This window comes from Balaenoptera borealis, assembly GCF_965194805.1.
Source record: "Balaenoptera borealis genome assembly, chromosome: 15".
NCBI lineage: Eukaryota > Metazoa > Chordata > Mammalia > Artiodactyla > Balaenopteridae > Balaenoptera > Balaenoptera borealis.
In genome coordinates, this window is record NC_138871.1 from 15,472,067 (window position 1) to 15,489,688 (window position 17,622).

A 17,622-nucleotide genomic window follows, 5' to 3' on the forward strand; every position below is an offset into this window, starting at 1 on the left:
TACGATAACAGGCAAGGCATGGTATCCAACGGTCAAAGCTACACTCTATTAACCTCTGGCTAACAGTTGGGTTCGAGGTTTAGGAAGTACCAGGGAGTTCCTAAAAGAGGAGGAACACAACGTTTAGGAGTCCAGACCAATGTACTCCAGAGTCCCAGAAAACAAACAGCTAATACCTATGAGACCCTGGTTCCAGGATTGGGATAGAATTGACAAGCCAAGGCAGGACTAGAAGAAGGGCAACCTGGGAGCTTGGTGGCCTCATCCAGATGGGTGGTTGGTGAGGGAGTAAAGTTATCCAATGTGAAGAACATGGTAACAGGATACTAGGAGGCCTTGGCTCAAGATTATGAGTAGAAGATCTAGGGGATTAGAACTGGTTATTTGGATTAGCCCTACTCCATGTGCTGAAATGCCAGGTTCCACACCTTACTGCCACCCTGGTGCCATTGTATCCCTGTCAGTTCCCTTCAGTTCAACACACACTAAGTCTCAGTGTGACGGTGTTGGTGAAGAACAGTAGAAATGGACTTGTCTAGTTTTGTTTTCTAAAGTTAAGACCCCACTTCGGTTTCTTGAGCAAGTCAGTGTCTTGAAAAAAAGGGTCTGTTTCAGATTTTAAAAACTTAAGGGACATAACAAGTGAATATAGTGCCTGCTCTTGGACTAGATTATGGGTCAAACTAGCTGCAAACTGCTTTATTTGGGGGATTCTGAATAGGGACTAAATGTTGATATTAAGGAATTGTTGGTTTTTTTATTAGGTGTGATAATATTAATTTGGTTCTGTAGGAACATGTTTTTTAAAGATGAATATTGAAATATTTCATTTAGGGATGGCATGTCTAATTTACTTTAAAATACTTCAGCATAATAAAAAGAATGGGTTGAAACAAAAACATAAAAATTTACAGACAAAATTAGTGTTGCTTTGTGAGGCAAAGTATCAGAGTAATCATTTTTGTGCATAAGAAAATAAAGGAATAAAGCCAGTTCATGAAATAAAAAAAGAATATGAATGATATGCTTCACATTTTTAAATGGTAATAATGAATAATATATACTTAATTTTTGTAAACATTTGGGAACTTTCTTGCCTGAAATTTCACTTGGGTATTGTATTTTATTTCCTTTTGTTGAAGATAACGAGTTTAATAAAATAATTTCCCTTCGGATCTGATTTCATGACTAAGAGTTGTGGATTCATACCCACCAGGTTGCAATATGGCCACAGAAATAGAGTAACTTGAATTCCTGAGACACATGTTACACTATGTAAACATTTTTTAAAGGAATCTGAGAGGCAAACATTTCTTTTGACTCCTTCCCATGTAAAGGCTATATAACCTTAGCACTGGTACAACTTGATACTAAAAGATAAGCTTTTGGGGAGGAATTCCTTCTCATAATATTCTGAAATAAAACAGTAACAGTAAAACTAAAGAAAAAAAAGTGGTTCTACAGCAAATAATCTAGAAATGAATAAACTGTTGCATTTTGTCAGGCCAACTCTTTGGAGCTACCATTTCTGTCACCATACACCACCAAACAGAAATGTAGACAATGATAAACCTTGATATACCTGTCAAACATAATTAGTAAGGACAAATGGAAAACTTACCAGGTTCTTGAAGTTTAAGAGCTTGTAAATCAAGACTTTCATTTTCCTTGAAGAATATCTGAAACTTTTCAAACGTAGCTGCATATAATTGAGCAGATTCAAATGCTGCCTGTATGGTTTCCTAAATGTTATAAAAAAACAGACAAAACTGTATTTTTCCTGAGCAGAATTCAATTCAATAAAACTGAACAAACACAGATGCCTTCTCTGTGCCCAACACTATGCTTTGACCTGAGGATACCTAAGTGAGGAAAGATACCATCCTGGATGACAAGAAGCAATTAATGGATTCTCTTATAAAACTGAAAAAAAAAATACACCTTCAAGTCTGACTTTCAAAGAATTGTTCCTTATGATTGAAAGGAAGCACACCTGAAATTTTTTTAGCTTCATGGTGAACTTATACATCACTAGTAAATATATGGCAAGAGACAATGTCTATTTATTTTCCAAACTGCAAATTTTATATCTTGGTTAGTGTTTTTGAGCAAAGGCAAAACTATTTAGCATATTTGCAAAATTACTTGCCTAATCTCATTATTAAGTTCTCTGTGCTGGCAAGTCTCCTATTCCAAAATGTCTTCATAATTTGCGCTAATAAAATCCTTTCCCTCCCCTCACTTAACCTTGGTTCCAACCTCCACTTCCCCACAAAGTTTTTCCTACAATACCCATGTCAATACATGATATCATAGTTCAATGCCTATGAACAGCAGTTAGGATCAGTTTGTTGTTGGTCTTGGTCCATTATTCCCTGGCTGCACTCGATTGCCTTCCCTTACATTTCCTACCGAGACTTCTTGCAAATGACTGCAATTTGTCCCAAGGAAAACTAGAGATGATCAATGGAATTGCTCATTCCCAACACATCAGTGCTAGGGTATTGCTTTATGGATTCAGACTCTTGCTTTAGGGATAGTGGGTAGCAGTAGAAAGTTTCATTACAAACAATAGCACACACCCTGGATGGCTTAGTTATTTGTTCATTTATTTCCTTTTAATAGGCTCTTATGTAATCTTCCAGAATGTTTCTGCTGTTTATTTCTTTACATTAAAAATTGAGGGGAAGAAACTATGTCAAAGTATATCTCCTTTGAGAAGATGTGCTACATATATACAATGGAATATTACTCAGCCATAAAAAGGAATGAAATAGTGTCATTTGCAGAGACATGGATGGACCTAGAGTCTGTCATACAGAGTGAAGTAAATCAGGAAAAGAAAAACAAATATCATATAATATTGCTTATATGTGGAATCTAGGAAAATGGTAGAGATGAACTTATGTGCAAAGCAGAAATAGAGTCACAGATGTAGAGAACAAACTTATGGTTACCAAGGGGGGAAGGGGCAGTGGGATGAATTGGAAGACTGGGACTGACATATGTACAGTACTATGTATAAAATAGATAACTAATGAGAACCTACTGCATAGCACAGGGAACTCTACTCAATGCTCTGGGGTGACCTAAATGGGAAGGAAATCTAAAAAAGCATAGATATATGTATACATATAACTGATTCACTTTGCTGTATAGCAGAAACTAACACAACGTTGTAAAGCAACTATACTCCAATAAAAATTAATAATAAAAAAGAACATCCTTTTCCCCACAGCAAAAAAAAAAAAAAGTATATCTCCTTTGAGCAGATTTAATAGTCTCTGATACATGATCATGAAGGCATTAGAAACACAACGGGAGGCCTGTAAATGGAAAGCTCCACCAACATGTTCAAAATATGATTTTAAACCTAACAGGAAGTTTGCTGAAATAGTACAAAGAATTCCATATATCACCACTGAAATTCCTTAAATTTTAACAATATATCACATTTGTTTTATCATTCTCTTTCTCTCTATATATTATTTTACCCTGAATCATTTGGAAGAAAGTTGCAGACACAGACATTTTTACCCCTAAATATTTCAGGGTTTGTTTAATAAACACAAGGATATTTTCTTATAGAACCATAGTATAATGACCTCAATCAGGAAATTAGCATTGATATTAATACTATCATCAATTACAGATCTTATACAAATTTGGCCATTTGTCCCAATAATGTCTTTCATAACAAAATAAAAAACCTTTTTTTCCTGGTCCACTATCCTATCCAGGATCATGTATTGTATCTGGTATCTTGTATTGTATCATGTATTGTATTTCTTGTATTGTATCTTGTCACATCTCTGCAGTGCCCTTTAATCTGAACAATTTCTCAATCTTTGTTTTTTATGACCTTTAACATTTTTGAAAAGTATCTCCTGTGTGTGTATGTGATACTTCCTAATGCTTACATTCAGTTATACATTTTTGGCAATAATACTACATAAGTGATGTATGTTCTCTGTGAACAGTGTCAAAAGGCACAGAATGTTGATTTGTCCCATTACTGGTGATGTTAACATGTTAGTTAAGGTGGTGTCTGTGAGGTTTCGTTACTGCAAACTTACTATTTTCTCTCCTTAAGTCAATAAATATTCTATGCAGAAACGCTTTGAGACAATATCCTTTTCCTCATCATATCTTTGCATACTCGTTTTAGTATGAATTAGAGATTCTTGCCTATTTCTATAGTGGTGATTTTTCTTTATGTTTTCCTTCTACATTTACTAGTTGGCATTTTACTGTAAGGAAGAGCTTTCCATTCTCACTCCATTCATTCATTCACAAAATGGACTCATGTATTCTCATTTTATTCAAAGACTGTTATAATCATTACTTATTTTAATGGTCAAATTGTCCCAGGGAGACCCTTCAAGTTGGCTTTTTAATTTTTTCTGCATGTCGCCATTACTCCTTAGGCACCTTCTTATTTTTTGGTTCAACAATATGCTCTGGGCTGCTCTTGTACTTTCCCTGCCCCAGGTTTTGAATAAGCCATTTCTCCAAAGAGATTTGGTTCCTTTTGATTTGGAATGATATATAGAAAACAATGTGTGGACACCAAATATGCTCATTGTTATTAGGATGTCATTGCTTCTAGGCCATCTCAGCAAGCAGATCTAGGATACACACAAACACCCCACATAAATACATATATACACAAAACCCTATACATAGTGCTCTTTCTATCAATCAATTAAAGATCATGAGTTCATAACTCCAGTTCCAATATAACATCATTCTGGTTTTTCCTCTTCCATATTTGGATGAGGATGAGTAACCTCATTTCATTATCCACAATATTTAGTTATTTGCTCAACTCCAGAATACACAGAAAGTCATTTCAGAATTGCTAACACACTAATATCACTATGAAAAACAGACTAAGTGGAATTCAATATTTATTATAGTTACAGTGGTCTTTAGCTTAAGGGTATATGGGCAAAATAGTGTGTTTAAAAGTTACTTGGTTTAGTTTTTTTCCCCTTCCTTGCAGTGTGGTTATGTTATTCATTTGAAATATAGTCTAGTTCTTTTGTTTTCATTGTATTCTATTTTAGGGTTTTGTTTCCCCATTCTTATTGATTTTTAAGTGCTATATTAAAAAGTATACTCAGAACTAAGTGTGACTCTTCCCATCTTTTCTACTCCATACTCACCATCCTGTCTACACCATTCCCACTGTCTCCTCTAGGTAACAAATTTCCTTAGTTTCTGGTTTACCTCTTCTCCCTCCCTATTTTCTGACATAAAAAGTAGCACACTCTAGATATTCTTTTCTACTTTGCTTTTTTCACCTAACAGTATACCCTGGAAATCACTCCATATTAGTTGGTAGATATTTTCCGTATTATTTTGTTCAGCTGCATAGTCCTCCTCTGTGTAAATGTACCATAGTTCATCCTATGTATTTTGGGAGTTTCTGATATTTTATAAAAATAATAATGTTAATAAAATCTAGTGCATATGTACTTTTGTATTGTTGGGCATGCATCTTCTGGGTACATATTTAAAGGTGGAATTGCTGGATCAAATGGTAAATACATAACATATAGTTTTATTATATACTGTAAAATTATCCATCATTTGCATTCTCAAATGCAAAGTGTGAAGAGCATTTGTTTATCCATAGGCTAGCCAATGAAATGTGTTGTCATACTTTTGAATTTTGCTAATCTGATAGTTGAGAAATGCTACCTCAATTTTGTTTCCATTTGCATTTCTCTTATAAGTGAGGTAGAATATGTTTTCATGTGTATAGGTTCTTGTTTTTGGTGAGTTTTCTATCATATGTTTTGACCATTTTTCTACCTAGTTTTGGTCTCCTCCCTGTTCCCCATTGGCAAGAGTTCTTCATGTATAAAAATATTAGCCCTTAGCTGTGATTTATATGCTGCAAATAGATTCTCCCAGTTTTTAATTGTATTTTTACTTTGTTTATATATTTTTTTGCCTTGAAAAGTTTTAAAAAGCTTTATACCATCAAATTTATCAATTTGTGCTATTATGGCATCTGGATTTTGAGTCATAGCTAGATAACCTTTCTTTATGAACAAGATTATAGAAGAATTCACCCATGTTTTCTTCTAGAACTTGTATGATTTAAATAAATTTTTAGATCCCTGATCCAGTTATTTTTATATACAATGTGAGATATGTATCTAACTTTAACTTTGTCCCAGAGGCTAATCAGTTATCCCAACACTGTATATGAAAAAGTCCAAATATATTTCAGTGATTTGAAATACCATGTTTTTTATTTAATAAATTTCATATGTACTTAGGTGTATTTCTGGATTTTCTATTCTGTTCCACTGGTCTGATAGCCAATACCACAATCTTTTAATTATAGAGTTTATATTTAATACTTGGTAAGAATAATACCCCAAATAGCTTTTCTTTTTTAGGGTTTTCCTAGCTTCTATGCATGTCTATTATTACATATAGGCTTTACTATAAACTTATGCTCTATGATAAAGCTTATTAGTACTTTTGTTGGCATTGTGTTAAATTTATAGATTAACCTAGGGAGAACAGATATGTATTACGTTGAGTCATTCCATCTATGAATATTTCTTTAAGTCTATTTTTGTGTCTTCCAGAAGCCTTTAAGAAAACATAAAAAGATATCCTTATATAGGTTTTTTTTAACATTTCTTATTAGGTTTATTCCTAAATATTATATATTACCTGCTTTGTTATTACAATGAAGTTTTTTCCACCAGGCATTTTCAGTATTCTAGAACAATTTATGTGCTATTGTGAATATCTGGTCTTTGGAGAGTTGATAAAATTCCCCTGTGAAACCATCTGGGCCTGGTGCTTTTTACAAGGTATTTCTTTGATAACTTCCTCTATCTCTTCTGTGGAGATTGGTAAGCTTTCTATTTTTAATGTGGTTGATTTAGATTACCATGTTTCCCTAAAAATACTATCTATTTAATCTAGGTTTTCAAATTTATTTGGATAAATGTCTGTAAGGTAATCCCTCATTTTTTTTCTGTTTAAACTGTTATTTCCTTGTTATTTGTCATTGATTATGTTAGTTAGGACTTCTATATCCTTATTTATTTTTTTCCAACTTGACCTGCCTTATGATGAGAGTTGCATGTTAAAGTCTTCTATTCACAGTGTTTCTATTTATGTTCCATTTGTGTCTCATTGCATCTCTTTGCCTTTTGCAAGTGTTTCCTGTATATATATATTTGGTGCATAGAAATTTATAGCCCTGACTCAAATCTTGCTTTCTTATTGTTTACATTTGTCTCTACACCACTGAGCACCACTTCATTTTCAGTCTTTCTAAAGAAAGACTAAACGTCCCCTACCAGGGTGGTATATTTGTTACAATTGATGAGCCTACATTGACACATCATAATCACCCAAAATACATTGTTTACATTACGGTTCACTCTTGGTATGGAACATTCTATGGGTTTGGACAAATATATAATGACATTTATCCATCATTATGGAATTATACAGAGTGTTTTCACTGTCCTAAAAATCAGTGTTTTGCCTCTTCACTCCCCCACCCTCAACCCCCTGGTAACCACTGATCTTTTTACTGTCTCCATATTTTTGCTTTTTTCAGAATGTCATATAGCTGGAATCATACAGTATTCCCATTACACATGTGTTACGCCTTTTGAAGTTGTCCTACGGTTCCTGGATAGTCTGTTCTGCTTTTTTCAGTCTTTGTTCTCTTTGCTTTTTGGTTTTCAGGACTCTATTGATATATTCTATGGCTCAGAGATTCTTTCCTCAGCTGTGTCTAGTCTACTAATAAGCTCATCAAAGGCATTATTTATTTGTGATGTTTTGTTTTATTTTGTTATTTACCTCTAGCACTTCTTTTTGGTTCTTTCTTAGGATTTCCATCTCTCTGCTTACATTGCCCATCTGTTCTTGCATGCTGTTTATCTTATCCATTGGAGCCCTTAGCATATTAATCATAGTTGTTTTAAATTCTGGGTCTGATATTTCCAATATCCCTGCCATGTCTGGGTCTGATACTTGCTCTGTCTTCTAATTTTTTCCCCTTATTAATGTGCCTTGTAATTTTTTTTTTTTATAATTGGACATGATGTATTTGGTAAAAGTAACTGCTGTTAATAGGTCCTTAGTAAGGGGATGGTATGTGTCAAGGGAGGGGATATATTCTATAGTCCTTTAATTAGGTCTTAGTCTTTTAGTGAGCCAATGCCTCTGAACTGTGAACTTCGTAAATATTTCTCACTTTTTTTTTCTCTCTCCTTAGGTGGGACAGATGGCTAGAGTGGGCTGGAGTTGTGTATTTCCCCTCCCCCAGGTAAGTTAGGATCAGATAATACACTAGCAAATTAGGCTCTGGTTAACTAGTTTCCTCTGAAGGTAGGCCTTGTTGAGAAGAGGGTGCTCTGACATATTTCAAATTATTCCTTTTCCCCTCTCCTTGCTGGAAGCATGAGAGAATTTTTCTCTAATATTTACTGTGAGAATCTGGTTGAGTTCTTGCAGGTAAATTTCATAATAATGTGGGGTCCCCTATAACTTGGTCCCTGGAGTTTTTAACTCTCAGAGTTGTTCACACTGAGCCTCCATCAGTTCATCAATTACAGTTCAGCTTTTCCTGTCTGGCACTGGTTCTCACTGAGGTTTCTGCTCGTAGTCTCTGCTCTCAGAAGCCATGACTCCCTGTTTTCATCTCTCTGTCTCTCCAATCTTGAGGGCTGTGGTTTCCCCTGTGTCCTCCCCTCTATTACAGATCCTATAGCAGTCTGTTCAGTCAGTGTGTTCGGCTTTTTACTTGTTAGGATAGAGTGGCAACTTCCAAGCTCCTTACATGTGGATCCAGAAATAGGAAGATCAGTCCTTTTGCCAAGTTATCTCCTGGTTGGATGAAACTCACCCTAATTTCATAAAAAATCCTGATCAGCACCAAAAACCCTAGGCCCTTGCCTTTTTAAAACTATTTTTCTATAGCCTTGATATTTGAAGGACTAGCTTGGTTAGATAAAAATTATTGATTCGCATTATCTGCTCTTGAGTTTCATTAAAAAATGTCATTCCATCATTGCCTTTCTTTATACGTTGTTTTTGAGAAGCCTGATGCTAGTCTAATTCTCTTACTTTTGTAAGTTATTTTCATTGTGCTGTGAGACCTGGAGGAATTTTTCTTTAGCTTTAAAAGCTAATAGTTTTAAAAGGATGTATCTCAGAGTTGATTGTTCTAGGTCAATTTTCCAAGGCACTCTGTGGGCCCTTTCAATATATAGATTCACATTTTCTTTTCTTGGACTATAGTTATGTGTTTGTTCTACCCTTTGTTTTGTTTTTCTCCTTCAGACACTCCAATTATATGTATGTTATTTCTTCTTTGCCTGTTTTCTATTTCAATTATTTTCTCTCTGACCATTTTTACTTCTATCTCTAGCTTATTTTCATTCTCCTGATTGTTTTCCTGTCTTTATACTCACTATTACATTTTCATTTCAGGTTATTCTCTCCAGCATGATGCAATTTAGTCTTGGTTTCTGAGATAATTTTGTCTTTTTAAAAAAAAAATTCCATTTTTATTTTAAATTTTGAATTTTTTAAATTTAATGTTGAGGCTATTTACTTTAGTTTATAGTGCAGTTTTTGTTTCATGTTTTTTGGGAGGGAAGAGAAGGAATATTTTAATCTTCACTTTCTATTTTCTCCTTATAGTACCGTCTCAGGTATTTAATATATTTTAATTTATTCAGCTCATGGATTTGAGTGATTTACAAGATTTATAATTCAAGGGCATTTCTGTTTTGTCAGTAGAGCAATGTGCAGATTATTTTATTTTAGTTTTTGGTTGTGGGGAAAGAGTTGGGTGTATTCTGGTTTTCTGGTTCTTTTTGTCTTGCAGGGCCTTAAATTTTCACCAGTTGCTCTATTTTCCCTGTACCACCCAATGTTCAGATAATGTCTCTTCCTCCTTTTTAACCTTATTTCCCCCCCCCCCAAAAGTGATACCATCTTGAACAGCTTGTGCTTTAAATCTCTTTCTTATAATCAGTGCTCTAATCTACCAGGACTTAAAAAAAAAAATCACTTTAGCATTTAGAGATTAAGTAGCATTTAATCTAAAGATAAGACAGTAAGAAAATATGTTACCCAGTTTCTTAAAAATCAAAAATATTATAAAAATAGTTTTAGTAAAAGAAAGTATACCTTTATTTGAAAGATAATTGTGTGAAAATTCTTATCATCATCAAATACTGCTGACAAGCTTGGACCAAATCCACAAGTTTTTTCTTCCATTTTGTTGTTAATGTAAGGGCTGGTAAAAGCATCAAAATATGAATCAGGCACAAGATTAGGAACTGATAACACAGTGTTTCGGAAATGATTAATTGCGCCTGAAATACCATCCTGTTGGAGAGAAAAGCACAAACATAAATGTAAACACACACGGTTATATTTATAAAAAGTTTTGAATTTTCTAAACTGCTAAAATAAATAAGAATAACTCATTCAATAATGCCAGGTACTGCGTTGACTCTGAATATATGACAAATCAGAAGACACAGCCCCTGTCTTCAGGAAATATGTTTTCTAATTGAAAGAGAGGTAGATAAGCAAAAAGTTGCAACACATTAAGAAGAATATATTACATTCATTTGAAACATGAACAAAACACAGAAAGGTCATAAGGGAAGGAATGCCAGAATATGCCTAAGAGAATCAGGGAAAGTTCAAAAGGTGGGTTAAAAGTTCATATTCTTTGAGCAGTAATTTCCATCCTAGATATCAATCCTAAGAGAAAAATTAGATACGTAAACAATGATTCATGTGGAAGGGCACTCACTGAAGCATTAATTATAATAAAAATTAATTAGAAAAATACATTAGTGTTCAAAAATAGAAGAATGGTTAAGTTATGGTATATTTATATGAATGGAAATTAGGCATCTCTTCAAAGATTGATTAATGACATGGGAAAAAGCTTATAACGTAATCTTAAGTTAAAAAAAAAGAGCAGGATGAAACTGGTGTATAACATCCCATTTTAAAAATGTATGTGTAAAATCTTATGGTAAGTTAGGTGTGTTGGTATATCAGTATGTACTAAAACAAGATTGGAAAAAAAGTATAAAAATGTTAAAATGTTGTTTCTATTTCTGACACATGGTATTACAGATGATTTTAATAATCTTTTTCTGTGTTTTTCAAGTTTGATGAGCATGAATTAATTTATAATTTATAATAATATATATCTAAATGATATAAAGGTACTTCTTAAGAAGAGTCTTAAAAGACGAGCAGGAGCTTGTCAAGTATACAAGATGGGAGTACAGTCCTTGTAAGTCATTGTATGTGAGAGGGCCAAGGGGGGCTGGCAGGTCTGGGTGCTGAAGCATAAGTGCCAGTGTGGAAAAATGCAGTCATGATGCAGTCAGCCCCTTCTTGAAAGGCCCTGTGAGTGATCTGGGTTCCAGTGTTAGCCGGTGGTCTGGCATTCCCCAGATTGTGACCATGGACTACCCTGAGTTAAAAGGGTCCCAATGTCACATAAGTTTGGGAAGAAACCTTAGGTTAAACAAGATTTTCCTCTGGATCTACTAAACAGGATTTTTCATATCTGTTACTATACAAATGCATGTCACAAACCCTTTTCTCCTAGAATGCCTATCAACATCTCACAGAGCATCCTATAGACAATGAAGAAATTTAATTTTAAGTGACATGATCAGATTTGCCTATGAAATAATCTTGCAGTCAGCAATGTAGAAAATGGACTAGAAGGAAGAGGGGCAGGCAGGTCAGAAGAGACTGTCACAGCAGGCCAGGTAAGAGGTGATGAGGTTCCCATCGAGGGGAGGTGCAACTAAGGTCAACACACAGGACTTGCTGCCTTGATCTCAAAGAAGTAAGGGAGGATCTAGGATGACTCCTGGATTGCTGGTTTGGGCATCTGGATACTGCCTTTCATTGAAATGGAGATATAGAAGGAGGAGCAAGTTTTGGAAGAAGTTGATAAGTTCAATTTATTTTGGTGAGTTGGAGTTAATTGTGGAGATTTCCAGATGGCTCCAAGGCTGAAGTCTAGAAGAAAAGTACACGATGGAAATATTTATTTAAAGTCACCATTCTAGAAGTGGTAGTTGGAACAACAGGCACGGACACAAGCCCCCAGAGGAACATAAAAAATGTGAAGAGGAGGGAGCCTTTCAGGCTCGCAACAGTCAAAGGCCAGACAAAAAAAGCGGCTCCAAAATAGAGTACTGGAAAGGAAAAAATGTTGGCACAGGAGTAAAACCATGAGAAATTAAACCAAGGGGGAGTCTGTTTCCAGAGGCAGGAGTCATATGCAACGAGAGGTCTGTCAAACACCATAGGAAAGAAAAGAACTGGAAAATGTATGTTGGATCAAGTATTAGGAAACCATAGTTAACCCAAGAAAGAACAATGTCAGATGTCAAGATTTAGTTATATAATTTTCCTTTAGACGAAGCTGTATGTGTGTATGTGTGTTTGAAATGTTAAGACTAATGACCAAAATAAGAGCGAGAAAAAATAGAAAATTCATGAGTGATCCACTCATGGCAGTTTATACTGCCCTTGGCTAATTTGGGGTTACATGAAGCAAAATCTTATGTGTGGTGTGAACACATGAACATGCTTGGCCTATGACTTCATGGGTAGGAATTAAAAACACCCCTGTGGGGAGTTGGACCCTACAACAGGAAATACGGAGAATGTTAAGGTTTTCAAGGCTTGTCACTTGGGGCTTAAGGAGAATAACCAGCTGCTTGCTGGAGAGAGCTTTCTTGCATCATCTGCTGCACAGAAACCTTTACCTTCCACGTGAAGGCCAAGAGCCTTCTGGCCCAGAAGGGACATGAGAGTCCAGTGCCTCTCTGAGTGGGAGCTCCTGAACGAAGGTCCAACCACAGGGAACTCAGCAGTCTGCTTGTCCTTGTAAATATCCTAAAATAGCCTGAAGATCTGATAAATTACAGAGTCATAGACTGCTGGAAGAGGAAGCAACCTTAAAACTCATCTGCCTCCTCATCTCACAGATGCATAAACTGAACCCCAGAGAGGTAAGTGGTTTCCCCATAGGAGTAAAGTCAAGACTAGAATCTAGAGATTCTGAGTCAAGACTAGAATCTAGAGATCCTGACTACTAGTGCTTTTATACCACAATACACAGCTAAGGGCAGAAAATATAGACTCTGATTGGTTTATTAATCTATGCCTGTACCCAAATGGGGAAGGCAGAACTCTAAGATGGCTCCCAAGATCCCCTCTCCCTGGTTTACATGCCCTGTATAATCCCCTCCTCTTGAGTATGGGGGGATCTGTGAATGTGATGGGATGCCACAGCCATGATTATGTTACATTACAGGGAAAGCTGAAGGGACTTTGCAGATATAATTAGGTTGACTTTGAGTTAGTCCAAAAGGTGATTATCCAGGGTAGACCTGTCTGAATCAAGCAAAAGCCCTTACAAGAGGGATTGGGCCCTTCTCAAAGGAGATTCTCCAGCTGGTCTTGAAGAATCAAACACCCATACTGTAAACTGCTTATAGAGTTGGCCACATGAACTATAGGAACTACAGACGGTTCCTAGGATCTAAGGGTGGTGCCCACTGGACTTCCCTCAAGAAACCAGGGACTTCAGTCCTATAGCTGCTTAGAGATGAATTTCTTCAACAACCTGAGGGAACTTGGAAGTGGATCCTTCTCCATTCAAGCCTCTAAGGAGACCTCAGCCCAGACAATACCCGAAGGGCAGCCTGCATGGAGAGGCCCTGAAGCGGAGAAGAAGCTAAGCAGTGCCCAGATCCCTGGCCCATGAGACTGAAGTGATAAATGGCTGTTGCTTTAAGCTGCCAAATTTGTTGTAATTTGCTGCACAGCAGTAGATACCAAAACAACACTCAGATGCAACATACTTTAAAAGATTTCAAAAATGGTACTTACAACACAGCGATTTCTTGGAGGGATGCCTCTAGTCAATTTTACATTTTGTATAGCGTATGTTCTCTCAGTGGTGTACCCTACCAAGCCCCTAGTCTGTCTCAAATTAAAGAAAATGTGCTAAACTTTCAGATACTTTTTATGTAGATGCCATGCTGTGTGCAGAACAATGCTTTGTCTTTTCCTTACGATCATTTTGGAGAAGGGACAATAGCAACCCTGCCAATCATTTGACAGTAGAACAGTTGCTTCATTTTCCAAAAAAGGTATTTATGCATGGATGCTATATGAGGAAACACATACCAGAAAATCTTCCAAAGGAGGCTCAAAGAGCAGTGACTGGACTGTCAAAATCAGTTCTGTGACAAACATGGGAATGAGAGATTCATCTTCTTCCTGCTTCTCCAACACGGGGGCCCCCTGAAATGAGCACTTCTGCAGTGTTATAAAGATATAAGTACCAAGGTCTAAAATTTAAAAAACCTCCGTATTACAGAAGGCACATAAACTTAAGCTTACACAATTAGCTAATGTTATAATGTTGGCATGTCTTTCAAAGAATACTACCATAGAAATTAAAAAATAAAGGCAAATATGGAAAGACTACATGACAGTGTAAAACTTCTCTCCTTGTAAAAACACTATCAACAAAGTGGAAAGGCAAACAACAAACTGGAAAAATATATCAGTAATGTATATAGTAATACAGATAGAAGGTTGGTTATATTTAAATAGAAATATACTTGATATAGTCAATAGAAATATATACTAATAACATCATAATTGATATTAAATAGAAAGATATTTAAACAGAAAAATGGACAAAGGGCATAATCTGACATTTTTTAAAGGAAGTATCAATCAACATCCTCCTCCTTCTCTTCCTCAAGATATTAATAGTTTATTCAGTAACATTTATTGAGTATTTACTGTGTGCCAGGCAGTGCTAACTATTTATGTAAATCCCACACCAATCATATGTAGCAGGTATCATTTTTATTTCCACGAGAAAACTATGATCTGGAGAAGGTAAGACATTTCATTCAGGACACACTGGTTTGTAAGTGGCAGATCAGAACTGACACCCAGGTCTTTCTCATCACGAGACCTATACTCTTATCCCTGTACTGTGGTGGCAGTTAAAGGAATATAACATTTAAAAGTAGTGACATATTACTTGACATCCGTCAGATGGACAAAGATTGAAATGAATGATAATATCTAGTGTGCATATGGCCAAAGGCTCCTTCTCGAACATTGCTAGGAAGATTGTAAAACTTTCTAGAAAGTTATGCATCAGTTTCAAAAGCCTTAACAAGTGAGCATATTTCTGATCCAACAATTCCACATCTAGGAATTTCTTCTAAGGGGAAGAATCAGAGATGTATGAAAAATGTATAGACAAAGATATTCTTTGCAGCATTATTTGGACTAGTGAGAAAGTGATCAATAATAGAAAATTATTTACAAGATGTATAATACATTTCTATGTGAGAATGTTATATGGAAAAAATACATATTGACTTGGGAGATTTTTCATAATACATTGCTAAGTGGAAAAATTAGGTGATAAAGCAGTAAGTAAAGTATGATTCCTTTCTTTCCCCCTTGGAAATAGTTAACTTGTTATTGCAGAGGATGCTTTTCTGTGTATATTTCTATGTTTTCCAAATTTTCTGCACTTAGCATATATTACTTTTATAATTAGAAAGATAAATGTTACTTTCAAAATGTGATAGTATTGAGGAAAAAAAGGAATTGAGAATAGGGAAGGAGAGAAAGTAATGAAAAGGAGTATGCGGCTAAAATTCAACTTTTGGAGAAAAGGAGAACTATGGCAAAGAGCGACAGGCCTTGAAACTGCATATTGGGTCTCCTGGGGGGATGCAGAGATATGAAGGTAAGAAGCTTGATGAAACCAGATATGCATGTTTTGCTATGTTTTTAGGTATCTGTCATGAAGCCATATCCAGGATGGAGCTGGGGAAAAGCTTATTGGGCTATCAGATAAGCTATGTTAGAATGCACAAATTTGTACTATTTAATCTCAAATGTCTCACATTACTCTGTGTTTCTAAGATCAACATCCTCCTAAGAGGTTATTCACTGAAAGCACAAAGGTTTGCTCCCATGATTTGCTCCTTCTCGCCTCTAAGCCATTGTTTATCTCTTTCATTTATACCACCTTCCCTGCTTCTCTCTGCCAGTTCATGTTCATGATGACCCCTGAACTATAAGCTTCTTGGGGGCAAGTATTCTGTCTATGCTTTTCACCACTGTGTACCCAATACCCAGCATAGGGATTGGTACATAGTAGATACTTAAGGAATATTTATTGAGTGAACACATGAGGAACCTTTAGCAAGTGCCTGTGAGAAAGACTGCAATATTCAGCACAGTGGAAGCTTTCTCTGCTATTAGATACTTGCTGATATGCTGATTTTCATTCTGTCATTTCATGTATGTATGTTTTCTTAACTGTGTCTGAATATACCTTTTTATCAGTGACTTCAGGCTTCTCTTCTGTAATCCACTTCTGAATGACATCTGCTGAAGGTGTCCATTTTAACTTGTCAGTGAGATAATTCAAAAGGGAGCTAGCAGAATTTACTGTTAGGACATGCATTGTGTTCTCAATTAGGTAGTCATTTAGACGAATAAAGCTTGAAAAGAAAAAAAAATAGTACCCTCAGAATGGGAGAAAATATTTGCAAATGAAGCAACTGACAAAGGATTAATCTCCAAAATATACAAGCAGCTGATGCAGCTCAATATCAAAGAAACAAACAACCCAATCCAAAAATGAGCAGAAGACGTAAATAGACATTTCTCCAAAGAAAATATACAAATTGCCAACAAACACATGAAAGGTTACTCAACATCACTAATCATTAGAGAAATGCAAATCAAAACTACAATGAGGTATCACCTCACACCAGTCAGAATGGCCATCATCAAAAAGGCTACAAATAATAAATGCTGGAGAGGGTGTTGAGAAAAGGGAACCCTCTTGCACTGTTGGTGGGAATGTAAAATGATACAGTCACTATGGAGAACAGTATGGAGGTTCCTTAAAAAACTAAAAATAGAACTACCATACAACCCAGCAATCCCACTACTGGGCATATACCCGGAGAAAACCACAATTCAAAAAGAGTCATGTACCACAATGTTCATTGCAGCACTATTTACAATAGTCAGGACATGGAAGCAACCTAAATGCCCATCGACAGATGAATGGATAAAGAAGATGTGGCACATATATACAATGGAATATTACTCAGCCATAAAAAGAAACGAAATTGAGTTATTTGTAGTGAGGTGGATGGAACTCGAGTCTGTCATACAGAGTGAAGTAAGTCAGAAAGAGAAAAACAAATACCGTATGCTAACACATATATATGGAATCTAAAAAAAAAAAAAGGTTCTGAAGAACCTAGAGGCAGGACAGGAATAAAGACACAGAGGTAGAGAATGGACTTGAGGACACGGGAAGGGGGAAGGGTAAGCTGTGACAAAGTGAGAGAGTGGCATGGACATATATACACTACCAAATGTAAAATAGATAGCAAGTGGGAAGCAGCCACATAGCACAGGGAGATCAGCTCAGGTGCTTTGTGTCCACCTAGAGGGCTGGGTTAGGGAGGATGGGAGAGAGATGCAAGAGGGAGAGGA

At 35.9% G+C, this 17,622-nt stretch overlaps 1 protein-coding gene across 1 annotated transcript in view; it reads right to left on the reverse strand.

Moving 5' to 3' along the window:
• Positions 1-17,622, reverse strand: part of DNAH6 (dynein axonemal heavy chain 6) — a 299,547-nt gene that overhangs the window by 231,894 nt on the left and 50,031 nt on the right. The window contains exons 9-12 of the mRNA XM_082357203.1: positions 16,442-16,610; positions 14,251-14,367; positions 10,192-10,392; positions 1,622-1,742 (exon numbers count right to left, since the gene is read on the reverse strand). Coding sequence (XP_082213329.1) covers positions 1,622-1,742; positions 10,192-10,392; positions 14,251-14,367; positions 16,442-16,610 — 608 coding nt within the window. The remainder of the gene's footprint in view (positions 1-1,621; positions 1,743-10,191; positions 10,393-14,250; positions 14,368-16,441; positions 16,611-17,622) is intronic.